The 16,975-nt window shown below is 45.2% G+C and overlaps 2 protein-coding genes across 12 annotated transcripts in view; one reads left to right on the forward strand and one right to left on the reverse strand.

Moving 5' to 3' along the window:
* Positions 1-8,926: 8,926 nt before the first annotated feature.
* Positions 8,927-16,975, reverse strand: part of PTK2 (protein tyrosine kinase 2) — a 189,087-nt gene continuing 181,038 nt past the window's right edge. For all 11 annotated transcript variants that reach the window (XM_074557683.1, XM_074557658.1, XM_074557672.1 and 8 more), the window contains 3 exons: positions 13,374-13,529; positions 12,884-12,964; positions 8,927-12,046 (listed from right to left, as the gene is read on the reverse strand). In XM_074557683.1, coding sequence (XP_074413784.1) covers positions 11,837-12,046; positions 12,884-12,964; positions 13,374-13,529 — 447 coding nt within the window. In that variant the 3' untranslated portion in view covers positions 8,927-11,836. The remainder of the gene's footprint in view (positions 12,047-12,883; positions 12,965-13,373; positions 13,530-16,975) is intronic.
* On the forward strand, positions 8,940-10,174 carry RPLP1 (ribosomal protein lateral stalk subunit P1). The gene is made up of 4 exons (XM_074557707.1): positions 8,940-9,082; positions 9,187-9,261; positions 9,368-9,485; positions 10,054-10,174. Exons 1-4 carry the CDS (start codon positions 9,011-9,013, stop codon positions 10,131-10,133), a joined length of 345 nt encoding a protein of 114 aa, XP_074413808.1. The 5' UTR covers positions 8,940-9,010; the 3' UTR covers positions 10,134-10,174.

The following is a 16,975-nucleotide window of genomic DNA, read 5'->3' on the forward strand; positions in this document are numbered from 1 at the left end:
CAGAATCAGCCAGGTTGGAAAAGTCCTCGGAGGTCACCGAGTACAGCCTATGACCGGGCATCACCGGACCAGAGCACGGAGTGCCGTGTCCAGTCTTTAAACACCTCCAGGGCTGGTGACTCCACCGCCACCCTGGGCAGTCCATTCCAATGTTTAATCACCCTTGCTGTGAAGAAACTCCTCTTAAAGTCCAGCCTAAACCTCCCCTGGCACAGTTTATGTTCTGTCATCCTGTGGCTTTCAGTGAGACCTTGGAAAATGACTTTGTGCCTCTAGCACTCTCTCCACTACCTCTCCCTGTTACATGTTTGAAAGGTGTGCTGGGATTACATCGGTATTACACATACTGCTGGATCTTGAATTAAATTTGGATTTGTTTGTTTATATTCTTTTATTCCTCCTGTTGCTCTAAAAACCTCAGCTCAGTTTCCTCATGAATTCCCATATCCACTTTTAGTCATATCTGTGAAACCCAGCTGTGGTGGGGTTGCCTTATTGTCCTTGTCAACCAGATAATGTCTGGTACTGCACACGTGTAAAGTTTAGTACCACCAGATAATGTAGTGGGGAAAACAAACTAGAAATTATGTGAAAGAGGGAGAATACTGATCAGTATGATGCACTGAGACCCTGGAGATATCCCTGGAGGAATTTAAAATACATGGATGTGGCACGGGGTATGGGTTAGTGATGGGCTTGGCAGTGCTGGGTTAATGGTTGGACTTGATCTTAAATGTATTTTCCAACTTAAACAATTCTGTGATTCCACATCAGAGATGATAATTCCTGCAGGAACTGTCATCCTTTTGTAGTCACCTAATTAGTACATCTTCCTTTCAGACAAAAAGTAGGAAAAATAAAGTTAAATTTGCTAAGGAGGCAAAAAGCAAGTTAGTGATGCTCACTTCCACTGGAGTTACCTCCAGAGTTCCAGCACAGCCATTATCTGTACTTTCAATCCCCTCCTCCATGTTGATGTGGAAGCCTTTAAAAAATTCATGCAGTTTTTAACCCAGAACAGTCAAGCCCCATCAAGGTCAACTGAATTCCTTCACCAAGTATTATCTGCCAAAGAGCAAGGCAAACATACAGCTTGTATTTTATCCAATTAATATCCTTCTTCATCAGGTCACATCTCAAGTGATACAGAAGCATCTCACTGTTCCAAAGTATTTACTCTCCCCTTTGTGTCATACTCACAGATATTCCAGGGCTGCTGTTAGCAGCTCAGCTTTCACTTCAAGTGAGCTGTTCCTGAAACCACTGTCACCATTGCAGTTTCCACGGGAGTGATTTTGGATTTGTCTCCATTCCAACCTTCTCAAATTGCTGGAAAGTAAAGATTTACCCATAACTATAAACAAATAAATTATGGGACAAAATTATGGGTCAACTTTAGTTTTAAAGGAAAGCCAAGCGGCTCTAGCAAAAAGATAAACAAAGGAGTTGGCAAAGGGGTTGCTGTTTTCCTCCCTGTGAGGAACTGGGCAACATTTTTTCACAACCACCAATAATTTCTGGTATATAACCTTACTAGAGGCTGAAAAAGAGGGTGGATGGGGGAAAATCCCCAAAAACAAGAGCCAGAAGAGAATTATCTGAGGCACATTTGGCCTTTCTGCTGAGGTGGCAGGAGAAAAACATGCAGTTTCTGTATCAACATCTAATTTTTGATGCTATATTTAAGCCAATCTCTTCAACCTGATTAGGGATGTAACTTTCTCTAACATTAGACATACTCTTGTGCCTGTTAGACCTGCATTTATGAAAGAAAAGGGGATAAAACACACTGACAACTTTCTGGAAATGTTCACTGGACACATTTGGTCACCCTGGCTATCAGCACTGACTTATGCTGAACCTACAAGTCCACTCTGGTACTGTGGTAGCAGTTTGAAAATAATGAACTAACAAGCATCACAAGACAGGTGAAATATAAGGGGAGGTTTCACAAAACACTAAACACTCATCCCACACTTCCTTCTGGCTCCACAGAATCCTCTGCAATCGATTTCAGAAGTTCCCTAAAAAACAGAGATCATGGAAATGGCAATTAATGCCTCAAACATCCTAGAGTGCAACATTCTTGTACTGATTTAAAGCTGATTTCTCTGGATTTAGCACTTAATAAGCAAAAGCATTTGTCACTGTTCACACAAGACTGTAGAACTGCACAGTCAGCTAAATAGTACATTAAATTGTTTTATTTAAGCAGTTTTCCCATGTGGAAGTGCTGCTGTTTCTCAGGTGTATTTTCATGGTGCTGAGCACTTCCAGCGGCATTTCTGTGCAGCTGAGGAAAAGAGTTCCAGCTCTCTTCTGCCCCTGTTCACACACCCATTTTGGGCCATGTCACTTGCTTAATTTCCAATGCTTTCTGTCACTCACAACTGCTGTTTTGGAGCACAGTGAAACCTAATTATGTCTTACTGGGCCATTTCACCCAAAAAAGGCTTCAGTTCTTGAAAAGGTTTGTTCTGAAAGAGAGGTTTGAAAGCTCTATAACAGCATTCTTTTAAGCGTGGTCTTTATATGCTGCATTAACAATTATATGGTAGTGTAAGAACAGCTGCTTAAATGCTTAAAATTAGGTTTTTCTAAAGAAGAAAAAGAGTGATTGTTGGGCACAATACCTGTCTTAACTGCTGTATTTCAAGATGACATTTCCCAGAACTGATATCTGTCACAGAAGAAATTATTAATTTTGGGAAAAAGCACGTTCTAATAATTCTGGAAGCAAAGATGGTATTTAGGAGCAGCATTTAAAAATCCTTTATAGCAGTAGTAGCAATCTAGGGAAAATATTTTATATACAAATAGGCCAGTGACAAATGATAGAGCTTTTCTTTTGATGAGAAAACATACCTTGATCTCCCTAAGTAACAACCACTCCCATTTTAAATTGAATTAATTTTAAAACCTCCAGAGTTTATAAATGTCTGACAGTCATTGCTTACAATGATATAATAGCAAAAATTTTCACTCAGAGCTGGAAGATGTAAATTTTATTCTTGACTTGGAGGGTATTTAGGCTTATATTTGCCATCTCTCAACTGGCCTAACTTTTAAGATGTTATCCTGGAGTACATGCATGAGACCTGTCACATATTCTGCATTCTGGTTTACATAAGAATTTAAAATCAGAACCAAAGTGAAGAAGTCCATGGCTCTGTGCCCTAAAGTGTTCACATTTTACAAAGACTTTGAGGGTTCTGGTCCCCCCGCTCAGGAATTGTTTGTTATTTTAAAAATTAAATATTTAACCACAATTAATCCACGGTGGAGGGACCAAAAACATTGATTTCTGAGTTTCTATAATCACATAACTGCCCCAGCTACCAAGCTACAAAGCTGCATTTGACTTATTTTCTCAAATGAATTGCAATAATAATTTCTAAAAAAACAGAACAAAAAAACCCAACTAATTATCATTAGATTACTAACTTCAGTTCACTCAAAAAGACCATTTTTCCAGGTGATCGGGATCAACAATGCAACAATGCAACGATTCAACTTGATGGAAAAGATGCAGCACCACCTATTGGGGATGTGTTACACACACTGGTTGTTACAGTTTCAAGAAGTATCAGAGTTTTGTTCTTTATTGTAATGACCTTGTTACAAGGGGGAAAAAACCCAAGCCAAATAAAAAAAAACCAACCAAACAAAAAAAACCCCACAAACTAAACCCCCACAAAAACAAAACCAACCAACCAACCAAAAAAAAAAAAAAAAAAAAAAACCCAAAAGAAACCCACACAAAAACAAAACAAAACAAAACAAAAAAAACACCCAAAACCCCAACTAGGAACAAAAGGACTTTCCAAAAAGAAGATAAAAGAAGTAAATACTGTACCTGAGACTGTTCACCAAGAAAAAAGCCCTGATGTCCTTAAGTGCCACATCTAGGTGCCTTTTAAATACCTCCAAGGTTCTTGGCTCAATCCCTTCCCTGGCAGCCTGTTCCAATGTTTGACCATCATTTCCATGCAGAAATTTTTCTTAATAGTAAATCTAAACTTCCCTGAACACAACTTAAGTAATTTTTCTCTCACCCTAGCATTAGAAGAGACCAACCCCCACCTGCCTTCAACCTCCTGCCAGGCAGCTCCTTCCCTCCCCAGCTTTGTTCCTGTTCTTCAGACAGGCTCCAATGTCCTTTTTGTACCCAAATCTGAACACAGAACTCGAGGTGTGGCGTCCCCAGTGCTGAGTACAGGGGGCAATCACTGCCCTGGTCCTGCTGGCCACACTTGGCCTTTGGTCACTGAGCAGCCCAGACCCCTGCTGGGGGCTCAGAGACCCTGGCACAGAGCCCAGAATGCCCCTGTGGTTTTGATTATGACCCATGGAGCAAGTTACCAACCTTAGATGAAGATCTGCAAGCCACGACAGTTAAGCAGAATGAGAGTGAATTTATCATGGGGTGAAAAAGTAGATTTTGGGGTTTTTAGAATGGGGATTCAGGGCGGCAAGATGGAGGGATCTGGGCCTGTCCAGCCTTTCTCTTTCTTCTTCTTGGCTTCCATCTTCTGCAGTGATGTTGGCACTTTGAGCTTGGTTTAGAGTAGAAGCTCACTGTCTAACATAGGTGATAGGTATTAGAAAGTAATTGTAAACATTGTACATGTAATTTTTAGTATAAAGACATAACACCACTCCGGGGGCAGGCAGAGTGCCTGGACTGTCTTGCTGAGCTGACCTCAGCTGGACAGGAGAAAAAAATTTTATAGGTAAGGAACAATAAACAACCTTGAGACTGAGAAATGAAGAGCTCTGACTCCTTCTTCAAGCACCAGGCTGGGAGAAGAGAATCAAGCACCAGGCTGGGAGAAGAGACTTTCTAACTTTTCTCAGGGTCACTCTGACCAGGGAGAGATCCTGAGACTTAGGGAGACACGAATCACCTCAGGAAGGTTAAAAGCAGCAACAAAATAGTTAAGCAAGGACAAGAAAAAAGAACTTCAACTCTTCTTGGTAAAGACCTCTTGAGTCTGACCACTTTGAGGACCACCAGTGGCCTTGGTCATGTTCTAGCATGTTCTAACACTCAGCATCAGCTCTGTGTGAACATCACACAGCGAATTCAGGGTGAGGTGCTAAGGGCTGACTGCTTTGGGTATGATAATGACAGATCCTGCTGATGTTTTCGTCTTCCTTGGCAAAGCACAGGCACCTCCAGCCAGATCTCTGCCACTGCTCCTCACCATCCATCCTCCAAGTGTCAAATATCCACCCCAGGGAACTTTCCCAGCCAAGTCACTTGTTTTGTTTATCATGAAGAGAGCCCTGTGTGATCCTGCACCAGCCTGCAAGCACACAGCTGGATCATCCTCCTAAACCTCACCAGCCTGGGAATAACTCACTGCCCTGAAACAGCAGAATACACAGAATGTAAGGGGCTTTGTTGGTTTGGTTTTTTTTTTTTTTTTTTTAAGCCTCCATCTATATGCTGTAGATTTATCCAGAACAGAGACTTCTGCTCCAAAAGGACGGTGATGTGTTAGACAGTAAAAGTACAGACAGTTACAGGATCAGAGGTGAAAAATTTCCACTGCAAATTTCTAGACCCTTGGTCTGCTTTATTATCTAGCTTTATTAATTAAGCTTTATTAACCAGCAATCCTGATCACATATCCAGGCTTCCAAAAGCTTTAGGAAACAGCAAAACTGGGGTTTCTTTTGGTTTTTTGCTTTCTTTTACACAGTGATTTGTTTTCATCAGAACTTTCTTCTGGGCTCCTACAGAGCAGCTCTTTCAGTGTCACTCAATAGATCCAGCAAGACAGCCATGAAGCAAGGATGCAGGCAAATCTCATTTAATTAACATCTTTGCCAACCAAAGCCTAAGCTTATGTGAATGTCACATTTAAATTTTAGGTCTTCATATTTTATTTTTTAACAGCCCATCAGCATTTCTAACAACTTTTAGCTTAAGGACTGTTATATCAGAACTGTTACAAAACCATGTCTTATTAAACATACAATTTTGTTGACTTCCAGCGCTCATCTTCCAGGCCAGCAACATTTGCAAGTTTATTTGATTGAAAAGGAATCTTATTTCTCTGCTGCTCCTTTTCAGTCAGATCATCATCTCATGGAGCACTGGGACAGCTCTGAGGGCTTTGGCAGCCCTGGAGTGAGGCTCACACTGTGAAGTCACTGTGAAATCCCATCCTCAGGCACCCAGCAATGACAGAGGTTCCTGGATATTTAATCCTACTGGAAAGGTGTATTTATTTGTGCTTTGAGTTAGGTATAAAAATGTAGACAATTGTCCTGTGCCTTGAAGAGGAAGTTTAGGTAAATGCTTAAATTCAGAGCGTTGACTCCACTAATAGGGATAAACACCCACAAATTATGCACTGCATCACTGTGCATTTATCATCTCCAGCAGGGAGTGTTAGATCTTTGTTTAGTGAAATTCTCAGTTGTTTGTAGTCCTTACGAAGGGATGGGTACAAGAGGTAAAGTCCCTCTTGCCTACCTCAGTTTTCACTTGTAATGGTCTAATAAATCCTGAGATTTCTATAAAGGAGCACTACAAAATCAGGTTGGATACACTTTGCTGGTAATAGAAAGTTGTCATTTTTGGATTCTAAAATGTCAAGCTTTTTGCCATTTTTTGAATAATTTTATGTAAGCTTATTTTTTATAATTTTACTTATTTGGTTTGGGTTGGAAGGGGCCTTTGAGGGTGAGATAGCCCAGCCCCACTGCAGTGCACAGAAATATCTTCACCTAGATCAGGTTGTTCAGAGCCCCATCCAGCCTGGATGGAATCCCATCCCTCAGGCATGTCAGTCACACCACTCAGCTTGGAGTTATCTGCAAATCTGCTGAGGGTGCACCTGATCTCTCTGTTCATGTCTTTGATGAAGACTTTAAATCATAATGGTGCCAAACAGAGCTGAGGGACACATCACTGATCTCCATCTGGACATTGGGTCAATCACTGCACTGAGGGTGTGAGCATCCAGCCAATTCCTTATCCACCAAACTGCCCATCCATAAAACCCATCTCTCTCCAATTAGACAGAAGGATGCTGTGTGGGACTGTGTTGAAGGCTTTACAGAAGTCCAGACAGGTGACATCCATATCCACTCCATGTGGTCACTCCATCACAGAAGGCCCCTTGGTTGATCAAACAGGACTTGACCTTGATGGAGCCGTGGCTGTGCCAAATCCCCTCCATGTCCTCCAGCACAGCATCTAAGAAATCGGTTCCATGATCAGCCCAGCCTCCAAGGTGAGGCTCATCAAATGCACATCTGTCAAGAAGACACAAAATAAAATCCAGAAAACATTAATTTTTCTTAATCCGATGATGCTGTTGGAGCAAAACTCTGGAATTTACTCAGGCTCATCAGAACCATATGTGAAAAATGTGTATTTTATGATTGGCTTTTCACAAATATTAAAATGAATATTATATGTGTTATGTTAGAAAGTTATGCTGAATTAATTTTTAAAGTAGTGTGTTAAATACGGTTTAGGTTATAACATAATGTAAAAATAGAAACTATGTATGTAAGATATTTTTTTAAGAAAGGAATGAGGTACTCACACCAGATAGCAGTCACAGGACACCTAAATCTTTCAGAGAAAGAGAATTTATTGCTCCATTATCAGAAGAAATGAACTTCTTCCTGACTTGCTCAGCCATGAACATGACGTCAGGATTAGGAGGAAGAAGTTGGCACTGACCAGACATAATCCTGTGTTTGAATGGAATTTATGCATCATGTATGAGGTGTACGAACATGCAACAGGCTGTTGTTTTTAAGGGTTAATCCTCTGTCAACATGTGTCCTTTTTCGGGCTTATGCTGCCCAAAAAAAGTACCCGGACTTCCATAACCTTTTGTTTCTATTGTCTCATATTGTCGTAATCCAAATTGTCCAAATTATTATTACTCTAATTATATTGCTATTTTTATAACCATTTTATTACTATTAAACTTTTAAAATTTTAAGAACAAGTGACTGGCATTTTGCACTGTCACTCCATCACAGAAGGCCCCTCAGTTGATCAAGCAGGACTTGACCTTGATGGAGCCGTGGCTGTCCCAAATCCCCTCCATGTCCTCCAGGAGTGCCCCAGCACAGCTTGCAGGAAAGCTATTCCGTGATCTGCCCAGCCACTGAGCTGAGACTCATCAAACACATATCTGTCAAGAAGACACAAAATAAAACCCAGAGAACATTCATTTTTCACAATCCAATGATGCCGTTGGAGCAAAACTCTGGAATTTGCTCAGGCTCATCAGAATCCCAGAAACACAGAATGATGAGGTTGGAAGGGACCACAGTGGGGTCACCTGGTGCCACCTCCCTGCTCCAGCAGAGGCTCAGGATTGTGGGCAGAGAGTGCTGGAATATCTCCAGTGAGGGAGACCCCACACCCTCTCTGGGCAAACTGCTCAGTGCTTGGTCATTGATGGGAAAGAAGTTCTTGCTCATGTTTGGGTGGAAAAAAATCACAATACACAATCCTGTACCAAGGGCTTATTCAGCACCTTTTCTCCCCGTTTTATTACATACAGAAAACGGAGTGTTTAAGCGAGGCAGTGACACCCGAAGTAGCTGTGGGGGAGAAGGGCTTGGGCCCCTCAAGCTGTGCCAGGGAGGTTTAGTTTGGATCCTGGGAAAATGGCCTCAGCAGAGTTTTTACCCAGGGTAGTGGAGGGATACAAAAGCCGTGGGGATGTGGCACTCGGGGCACGGCTGAGGCTGGCAGGGATGGGGGAGCGGCCGGAGCAGGCGCCATTCTCGTTTTTCGCGTGAATTATTCCCCGTGAGGGCGCTGAGGGACGGGGGAGGGAGCGCGCGCGGGCACCTGCCATGCGCGGCGGGTCACGGGATGACGTCATTGATGACGCAACGCGCACCGCCATTATAAATCCGCGCCGCGGAGCCCGGCCCCTTTCGATCCGCGGCGGCCCAAGGTGCTGAGTCCTTCGTACGAAGCTAAGGCCGAACCACCCGGCGACCAGCACCGCGCCCCGCCATGGCCTCCGTTTCCGAGCTCGCCTGCATCTACTCCGCCCTCATCCTGCACGACGACGAAGTCACCGTGACGGTGAGTGCGGCCGCACAAGATGGCGGCGGCCGCGCGGCATGGCCGCCTGAGGGGCCGCACCGGGCCGGGCCGGGCAGGCTCTGAGCGCCGCTGTCTCGTTGCAGGAGGACAAGATCAACGCGCTCATCAAGGCAGCCGGAGTGAACGTGGAGCCTTTCTGGCCGGGGCTCTTCGCCAAGGTGGGCGAGAGGGACCACGGGCCGGGCGGGGGCGGCGTGTGGGGCTCCCCAGCGCACCTTCCGCCCGTATTAACGAGACTTTGCTGCCGCTTGTTGTTCTCCGCAGGCGCTGGCGAACATTGACATCGGGAGCCTGATCTGTAACGTGGGAGCGGGCGGTGGCGGGGCTCCGGCTGCCGCCGCTCCCGCGGGTGGTGCCGCGCCCGCCGGCGGAGCCGCTCCCGGTAAGTGGCGGCCGCGTGCGACCGAGGCTCGGAACGTGGATCCGGGGATCCATGGAATGGCTTGAGTTAGGAAGAGCTTTATGGCCATCTCTTTGCAACCTCCTGCCGTGGGCAGGGACACCGTCCTCTACACTGGGCTGTTCAGAGCCCCATCCAACACTTCCAGGGATGGGGCAGCCGCAGCTTTGCAAGCACCGGTTCCAGGAGCTGTTGACATGTGGGTTCTGCCCTGCGGTGTGCGTGAGTGTTCTGGAGCAAAGCACGCCCCCTCCTTGAGAAAGGGAGCATTGCACATGAAGTCAGTGTACAGGATTAGTGTTCCCTCAGAATTAAAACTGCTCGTCCTGTGTGTCATCAGGATCAGAGCATCAGCATCTTCTCAAAATTTTTCGGGTTTGCTGGAAATTAATTCTGAACAAAACCACTTTGCTAATAGCACAAACAACATTCTTGGGCTGCTGGCTTAGGTTTTAGGACTACTTGATGTTAATCATTGCATGTGACACCTTTTGTGACAAGTGACTTCTATGAGCTGATAAATTGAAATATAACTCTGTTTCTTTTTCAGCTGAGGAGAAGAAAGAAGAGGAAAAGAAGGAAGAATCAGAGGAATCTGATGATGACATGGGCTTTGGTCTTTTTGACTAATTAGTTTTGTACCAGCCTGTAATAAAGAACATCTGCTTGTACTCTTGTCTCAGGTGGATGTTTGTGTCCAGGTTACTTGCAGCTCCTGAAGCTGCTGTCATGAGTGCTCAGCTGGGCCTTTACAGCTTCCCCTGTCAGTTTTTTGGTGTTTGACAAGAACAGTTAAAGCTCTAAAAGGCACCCACAGCCTGTGGATGGAGGGAGGGATGCAATCCCAGTGAGCAGGGGTGTGGTGACAGCTGTGGCACAGCAAGGCCAGGGGCTTTTCACAGTGGGGAAAGGGCTGCAATGCTCAGGTGTAGGGCTGAGGTTGTGGAAGGTACAGGATGTATTTACCTGGTGTGGGAGGTGATGTCACACTGCAATGGAAAGGAGCTCTTAAAAGGCATGAATTTCATAAATAACTTCTCAACAGGACTTTTCCAGAGCAGTTGAACAAGGGAAGAGTCATGTTCCAAGTGGGTATTCCAAAGCATTTGAGGCATTACAGAATTCCAGGTGTATAAGAGACACCAAAGTTGGGGAGGGGGATTGTTGCACAAGCACTGATAGACTCTGCACTGTCCCACCTCTTACATTTACAAAACAACTTCATGACAGAATGGTAGGTATTTGTATTGTCAATTCATTTTTAAAAAGACACAGGTACCCAGGGAAGAATTCTTTTGCAGTGCACACACATGAAATAAAGAGTCAGAGTTTCACTGGTAACACCTTTTTAATAGGTCAAAGTAACTGTACAGTTCATTATATTCTTCCTGAGAATAATTTATATCCCTCAACAGCAAAAAGGGAGTGTGGTTTTTATTTTAACAGAACAGATGGCATAACTGGAAAACCAAGGAAAATCTAATTACACTGCTCTACTGTAACTCCTCCCAGGCAAGATAGACAAAAGGATGGGTTAGTTAACTACAGTGGGTTTAAAATAGTCATCATGGCTTTAATCTGTCTTTATAAATTATATAAAAATGGGGGACATGAATGGTTACAGGTCTCCTCTAAATGCAGCTCTGAATTGCTCTGGTACAAAGCAGCGTTTTCACTTCCAAGGAAAACAACATTGCTACAAAAGAACTGGCACGTTATCCTGGTGAAAAACTCGAGTGTTCAGTTGTGTCCTACAGCTAGTTCCAAACAAATGCTTCACACAGTCACGTCAAAGTAAAAGGCAGGAAGATGAAGAGGGCTTTAGTTTGTCTTGAAATGACTGAAGTCTTGAAAATATAGCTTTTTATTCTTTCTCTGTAAATCATGATTAGCATATTGCGACATAAGTGTTCTAATAAAAAAAATTCCAGTCTGGATAGTTCATATACTGTGGGCAAGAATTCTCAGCCCTGAGGTTTCCCCGAATTCTTCACTTCACAATATCTTTCTCCCATCTGCTGCTCCAACAGTTTTGGCTCCGAGGCCCGGGGGCAGCTCAATGGTGGCAGCTCGGTGCGAAGCGTGTCCCATGCGATGACGGAGTGACTGCCCCGTGCCCCAGCTCCGAGGGCTCCTGTACAAACTCAGCTGCTGATAACCACGGCCCGAAGCCAGCCCGGCCCCAGCAGAGCCACTCGGTTCAACTGTTGCAATGAGAGACCCCCAGGGGGCGGCCAGGACTGCGCTGGGTGAATCCTCACTGCTGGTGGAAGGTGAAGGAACATCCTGGCGCGAGCAGAATTCCGAGGCTGACGATGCTCTTCCCTCAGTGCTTAGTGCGGTCTGGACTGGCTGATTTTCAGTCTGGCTTGATCAATGACATCCAGCAGGTTTTTGGCATCCACAGCCAGGGCGTGAGCAGCCGTCAGCATTTGCTTCTTGTACTCCTGCTGCAGGCTGGTCATGACGTACTGCTGGGCCAGCTTCATCTTGTTGATGAGCTCGGCCAGGTCCGAGTTCAGCAGCTTCTGTGCCATCTCAATCTGCAACGAGACAACCCCATCAGCCCTGGGGGTTTGAAACCCTGCACTCACAGCAATTCCACCGAGCCACAGCCCCTGCTGATCCCTGACTGCAGCTGGGCTGTTTCTGCAACACCACGGGGAGCAGCAGATGGAATTTGGCACCTGCTGAGCCACCCACTGTTTAACAGCACCAAGACCCAAGTACTGGATTTTAAACCACAACTTGGCATTAACAGCCTGTAATGGGTTTTCAGGTTCTTGTCAGCTTTACTCTTTTTACTACTGAAGCAGCTCTAAAGCATAGAAGCAGCTCTAAAAATGAAACAAGAAGGCAGATACAGGTTACTTAAGCACACAGCTAAGTCAGCCTGAACCTCTGAGATGGCACTTACAGAACCCCACTCATTCAAGGTTTGGAGGAAAACTGTTTTAATTACGAACTTCATTGAAAGCTCTCAGTCACTCCTCATCCAGAACTACAGACAACCTTCCAGCTGTACCAAGCTCTGCTCAATTACCTGTTCAGTGACTTGGTGTGCAAGCAAATGACAGGTGACATCTGCACTAAGAATTAACCCTCAGCTGATTGATTCCCTGCTGTGGAATACTGGGGTTTATGTCACTTCCTATAGGTGACACCTATATCCAGTTTTAAGAATCCTCACTAATACCAAGCCTAAGTTCATGCAGCAATTTTAATTAAATAATTTTATGCAGAATTATAACCCAGGAGTTCAGTCTGCTCAGGGAACCAAAAGGCCTGTGCCAAGAAAAGAGCACCAAAACCTGTCCCAGTGAGCTGAGGATGACTGGGAGGGCAGTGGCTGAGCAGCAGGTAGGGAGAGCTCCACGTACCTCTCTGTGGGTGCTTGCAGGGAGCACTGGGAGGGTCTCATCTACTGTTGCCAGTAAAGTTCTTAGTGCCAGACCAACCTCCTAAGACAAAAAAGAGATTAAAGAAATAAACTTCAAAGACTTGGAAGAAATGGATGAGAGAATTTTAGGAGTGCAAGAGGCACTGGATATATTTAATTGCTCATCTGGATAAGGAAAGAGTTGGAACATGCCTATGGCACTTCACAATCCCGCCTGCAATTGTGTCTATTAGCATCAAAACAAGATGCCAAAGGCTTAAGAACAAGTTTTTCTCATAAAAGTGAAAATGTGGAGAAGACAGCACACTACTCAGGAGCCTGGACAAGCACAGGCAAACTGGGCATGAAGCAGTGCTGTCCACAATAGTGGGCATGGAATCCAAAGCTCCAGCCTCGGACCACATGAACACAAACAGCTTTTCTACTTCCAGACACCCCAAACACCCCGAGTTCAGGCACTGCCGCCATACCTTCACCATGGGCACATACTCCTCGGGTGGGGCCGGCTGGATCTTACTGGACATTTCTATCACCGCCTTCACCAGCCCCGTGACGTTCTCGTAGACTTTGTCATTGGAGCGGTCCAGGTTGGCCGTGGGGGGAGGGCTGATCTCCTGCGGCTGGATCTGCAAGCACAGAGCGGCTGCTGGAGCTCCCGTCCCCAGCAGGTGGGGCTCGGCCACCTCCCAGCCGGGAAGGGCTCGGCTTCCCCGGCTCCCACCGCCCCACCCGGCCCCGCTGCTGCCTGAGCTGGCTCCGGGATGGAGGAGGTTTCTTTCAGTTCTTCTGACTGAATTTGATCTCTGAAATGACACTGGACAACTTTCACCAGGGTATCCCTGAAGAGCTTCCAGTGTAACACTCAACAGAGAAGGGAATAATTTGAGGCATGAGAGTACTGAGTACTTAACATGTCTCAGTGGTTCAAGTTCCACTGCAAGGGCAACAGGTATCAGGTCCCTCATTCCAGAAGGGATTTTTGTGCTCCAAAGAAATGTCAGAGCACACATTAACATACTGATATGTTAAAGAGAAAACTGGTATGTTAAAGAGAGAACTGGAATGAGATCATCCTTCCAAGCCAAACTATCCCATGATTCTATGACATTATTCTTTTGTTAGTGAAAATCTACAGCAGGTTAACAAAAATGGTGTCACCAGTACAGGTGGGAAACATGGAATGGTTTTAGACATTTGATTTCCAAGAGATCAGAAAAAACTCCTAAGTTAAAAATCCTATGGTCTTTACTCAAGTAAAACTTCCAACAAGTCAGGTAAGTCTGGAGTTAAATCCAAGACAGACAATTAATCCCAGGTCTGAAATGAAACAAGCTTTGGAAACATCCTTTATAAGGTCCTCAGTATCTCAGAACTGTAAAACCATCAAGCATCCCAGTCTCCTGCAGCTATTCCCTACAATGGGATGCCCAAGCAACAACTCAGTGGGAGCAGCAAGTTAAAAAATTCCTGATTTCCTCCTGGATCTGAGATGGCTCATGGCACTTCAGCTCCCTACACTGGGTTACTGCTGGCTCTCAGGACTGGTCCCAGCTCCAGGAAAGCTTCACTGCAAGCCCCTGATCCACTGCCCTGAGGAAACTGTGGAATGCTTTGGTGAGACTTTCTCTAAGGAAGGAGTGCAGGATTCAGTACAAGGTGATTCCATTTTGTAGCATTTCATTAAGTGGATACCAACAGCTACCACAGAGATTCCATTTAGTGCATTGATCAGAAAACACCTTAGGAAAAAGAACACTGTAATTGCTTCAATCAGCAGGGAAAGGCTGTGATTCGAATCAGTTTCAGCAATCAAGAAGTTAAAACAGTCATTTGGCAAAGTCACATGCAAGGACATTTTGGAATAGGGCACGGACACACACGCTCACGCGCTGCTTACCCTCCATGGCTATGGTTGAGCAGAATGTGGGGGGAGGTTAAAGAAATTTACCAAAAGAAGGGAAAAAAAGAAAAACAATATTAATAAAACTCAGCAGGAAAAAAACAAAAAAACAAACAAACCCAAAACATGTGTAGCAATCAGAGACCAGTTAAAAAGCCTGCAACGAAAACGCATCCTCACCAGAACTGGCAGCCACCAGTGTTAGCTCTGGGCCCTGTGTGACAGAAGAGCTGCTGTGCACCCCTGTGGGCAGTGGAAGGGTTTGCCATGCACCCCATGCTTCCTCCTGACTCAACACACGGGCAGGAGATCATGCAAAGCTGACAGGAGCAAGCCAGTGTGGCAGACTGCTGAGTGGAGCAAGGGCCTGGGAAACCTGTCCTGGGAACTCTGCTGGTCCCTCTGCACAAACAGTCCAGGATACAAATTTTGTATTTATCTTTCTGGAACTTCTTGTTTAGGTAAGTCATGATGGGAAATACATGGGTGATTTAACTGTGCAGGACTTGTTCACAAGAACTCATCACAGCCATGGCCAGGAACTGCCCAGAACCCATTCCAGATGATTCCCAACCCTCAGAACTCCACACCCAAACTTTTCAAGACTATGGACATTGTGTTTCTCAGCCCTTGGTTTCTCTTTGTTTATCCCCAATATCAACACTACTACTCTGCAGAATTTTGAGTTTCTTTGTGGAACTGCTGACTCTGCCTCACCCAGGAGCTCTCTGGAGCCTGCCCTGAAGGCTCCCAAGGGCAGGAAATTCCAATCCTCTTCATCTGTGCTCTCCCTGAAAAGGGAGTCTGAACTGGGGGTACAGAAAAGGGAGTCTGAAATGAACCCCAGAAGCATCTTCAGTTTAGGACAGCAACCATTAACAAAGCTATGCCAAAAAAATTTTGACAGAAGAAAAAAAATCAGCCCTTCTTTCCTACTCAAAGAGCTATTTAGTACACAAATCCTGTTCACTTGTCACTACTGATGTCTCTGACTGCTCAGGTTTGTTTGTTGTCAAAAGGATTTATTTAAAAAACGTTTTTTCATGTTCCAGCATCAGCATTTAGAAAGGAAATTTCAGAGAAGCTGAGTTTAGGAACACACCTGTTACTGCTTTTTGACATTTTCTGAGACTTGGCAGCTCGTAAAGCACTGGCATCAGTTTATAATAAATAATCCTGCTCAAATTCATCACTGCTGGCTATTTACACTGGTTCTTAAACATTCCAATAATCCCAGAACACGAGCAGGAGTGAGGCAAGCTGGCAGTGGCTGGGATCAAGTTGTGCTGAACACACTGCTCTGGTGGCAGTTCTGAATTTCATGTTCAGATGAACTGGGCTTTTCCTGTATTTCCTTAAATCACCTAAAATAAGGGTCACTTATCCCAGCTGCTGTGGCCACCACACCATGGATTCCTGTGCTTTACTACAGGCCTGGCAGGGCTGTTTCCTGGAGATTAGAAAGGTGGCAGAGTCCCACAGGCAGGAAACAGCACACAAAGGGATGATTTTGGGAGTGCCTGACATCCTTAGGAGCTGTTCTGTGGACACCAACTGCAGCAGGGGCAGGACACTGCACCCTGCAGCAGCACCTCTGCTACAAAACCACTGTCAAGTTTCAGTTTTGGCTTTATTGCTATTTATGGGAAATGAAAGAACACATCAGGAAGTATCTCCCTCCCAGGTCAGACAGCCCATTTCCCCTCTTCCCTTGTTCCCCAGAGCTGGTAGGATTTGAGGAGCTCTGGTGCTGCAGCAAGAACTTTTTGAGCACTGCAGGAGAGGTCTCACCTCCTGTGACCAAGGACAGGAGACTTTGGTACCATCTGAGCAACTGGGATCCCTGGGCATGCTCCATCCTGCCCAACAGGGAGCTGGGTCCATTTGGGACACCTCATCATTCGAGACTAGAAATAAGCTCACCTGGGCAGGTTCTAGCTGAGGAGCCCACTACATCACAGCCAGGGAGACCCTGAGTTCCCTCCCCACCCCCCTGGAGCTGTTTGCCCCATGACATTATTTACTTATGAATTCTGTCCCCTTTGCTTTCCATGCTCTCTACTTCAGGAACATCAGATTACCTCAGAGCTGTCACATTTGATTTGCTGGGGGTATTTCACTGGTAATGAATAAAGTGGCCCTGGTAATGTTCCATTTTCTGGGTGTTCCCCT

The sequence above is a fragment of the Zonotrichia albicollis genome, chromosome 1 (genome assembly GCF_047830755.1).
Source record: "Zonotrichia albicollis isolate bZonAlb1 chromosome 1, bZonAlb1.hap1, whole genome shotgun sequence".
NCBI lineage: Eukaryota > Metazoa > Chordata > Aves > Passeriformes > Passerellidae > Zonotrichia > Zonotrichia albicollis.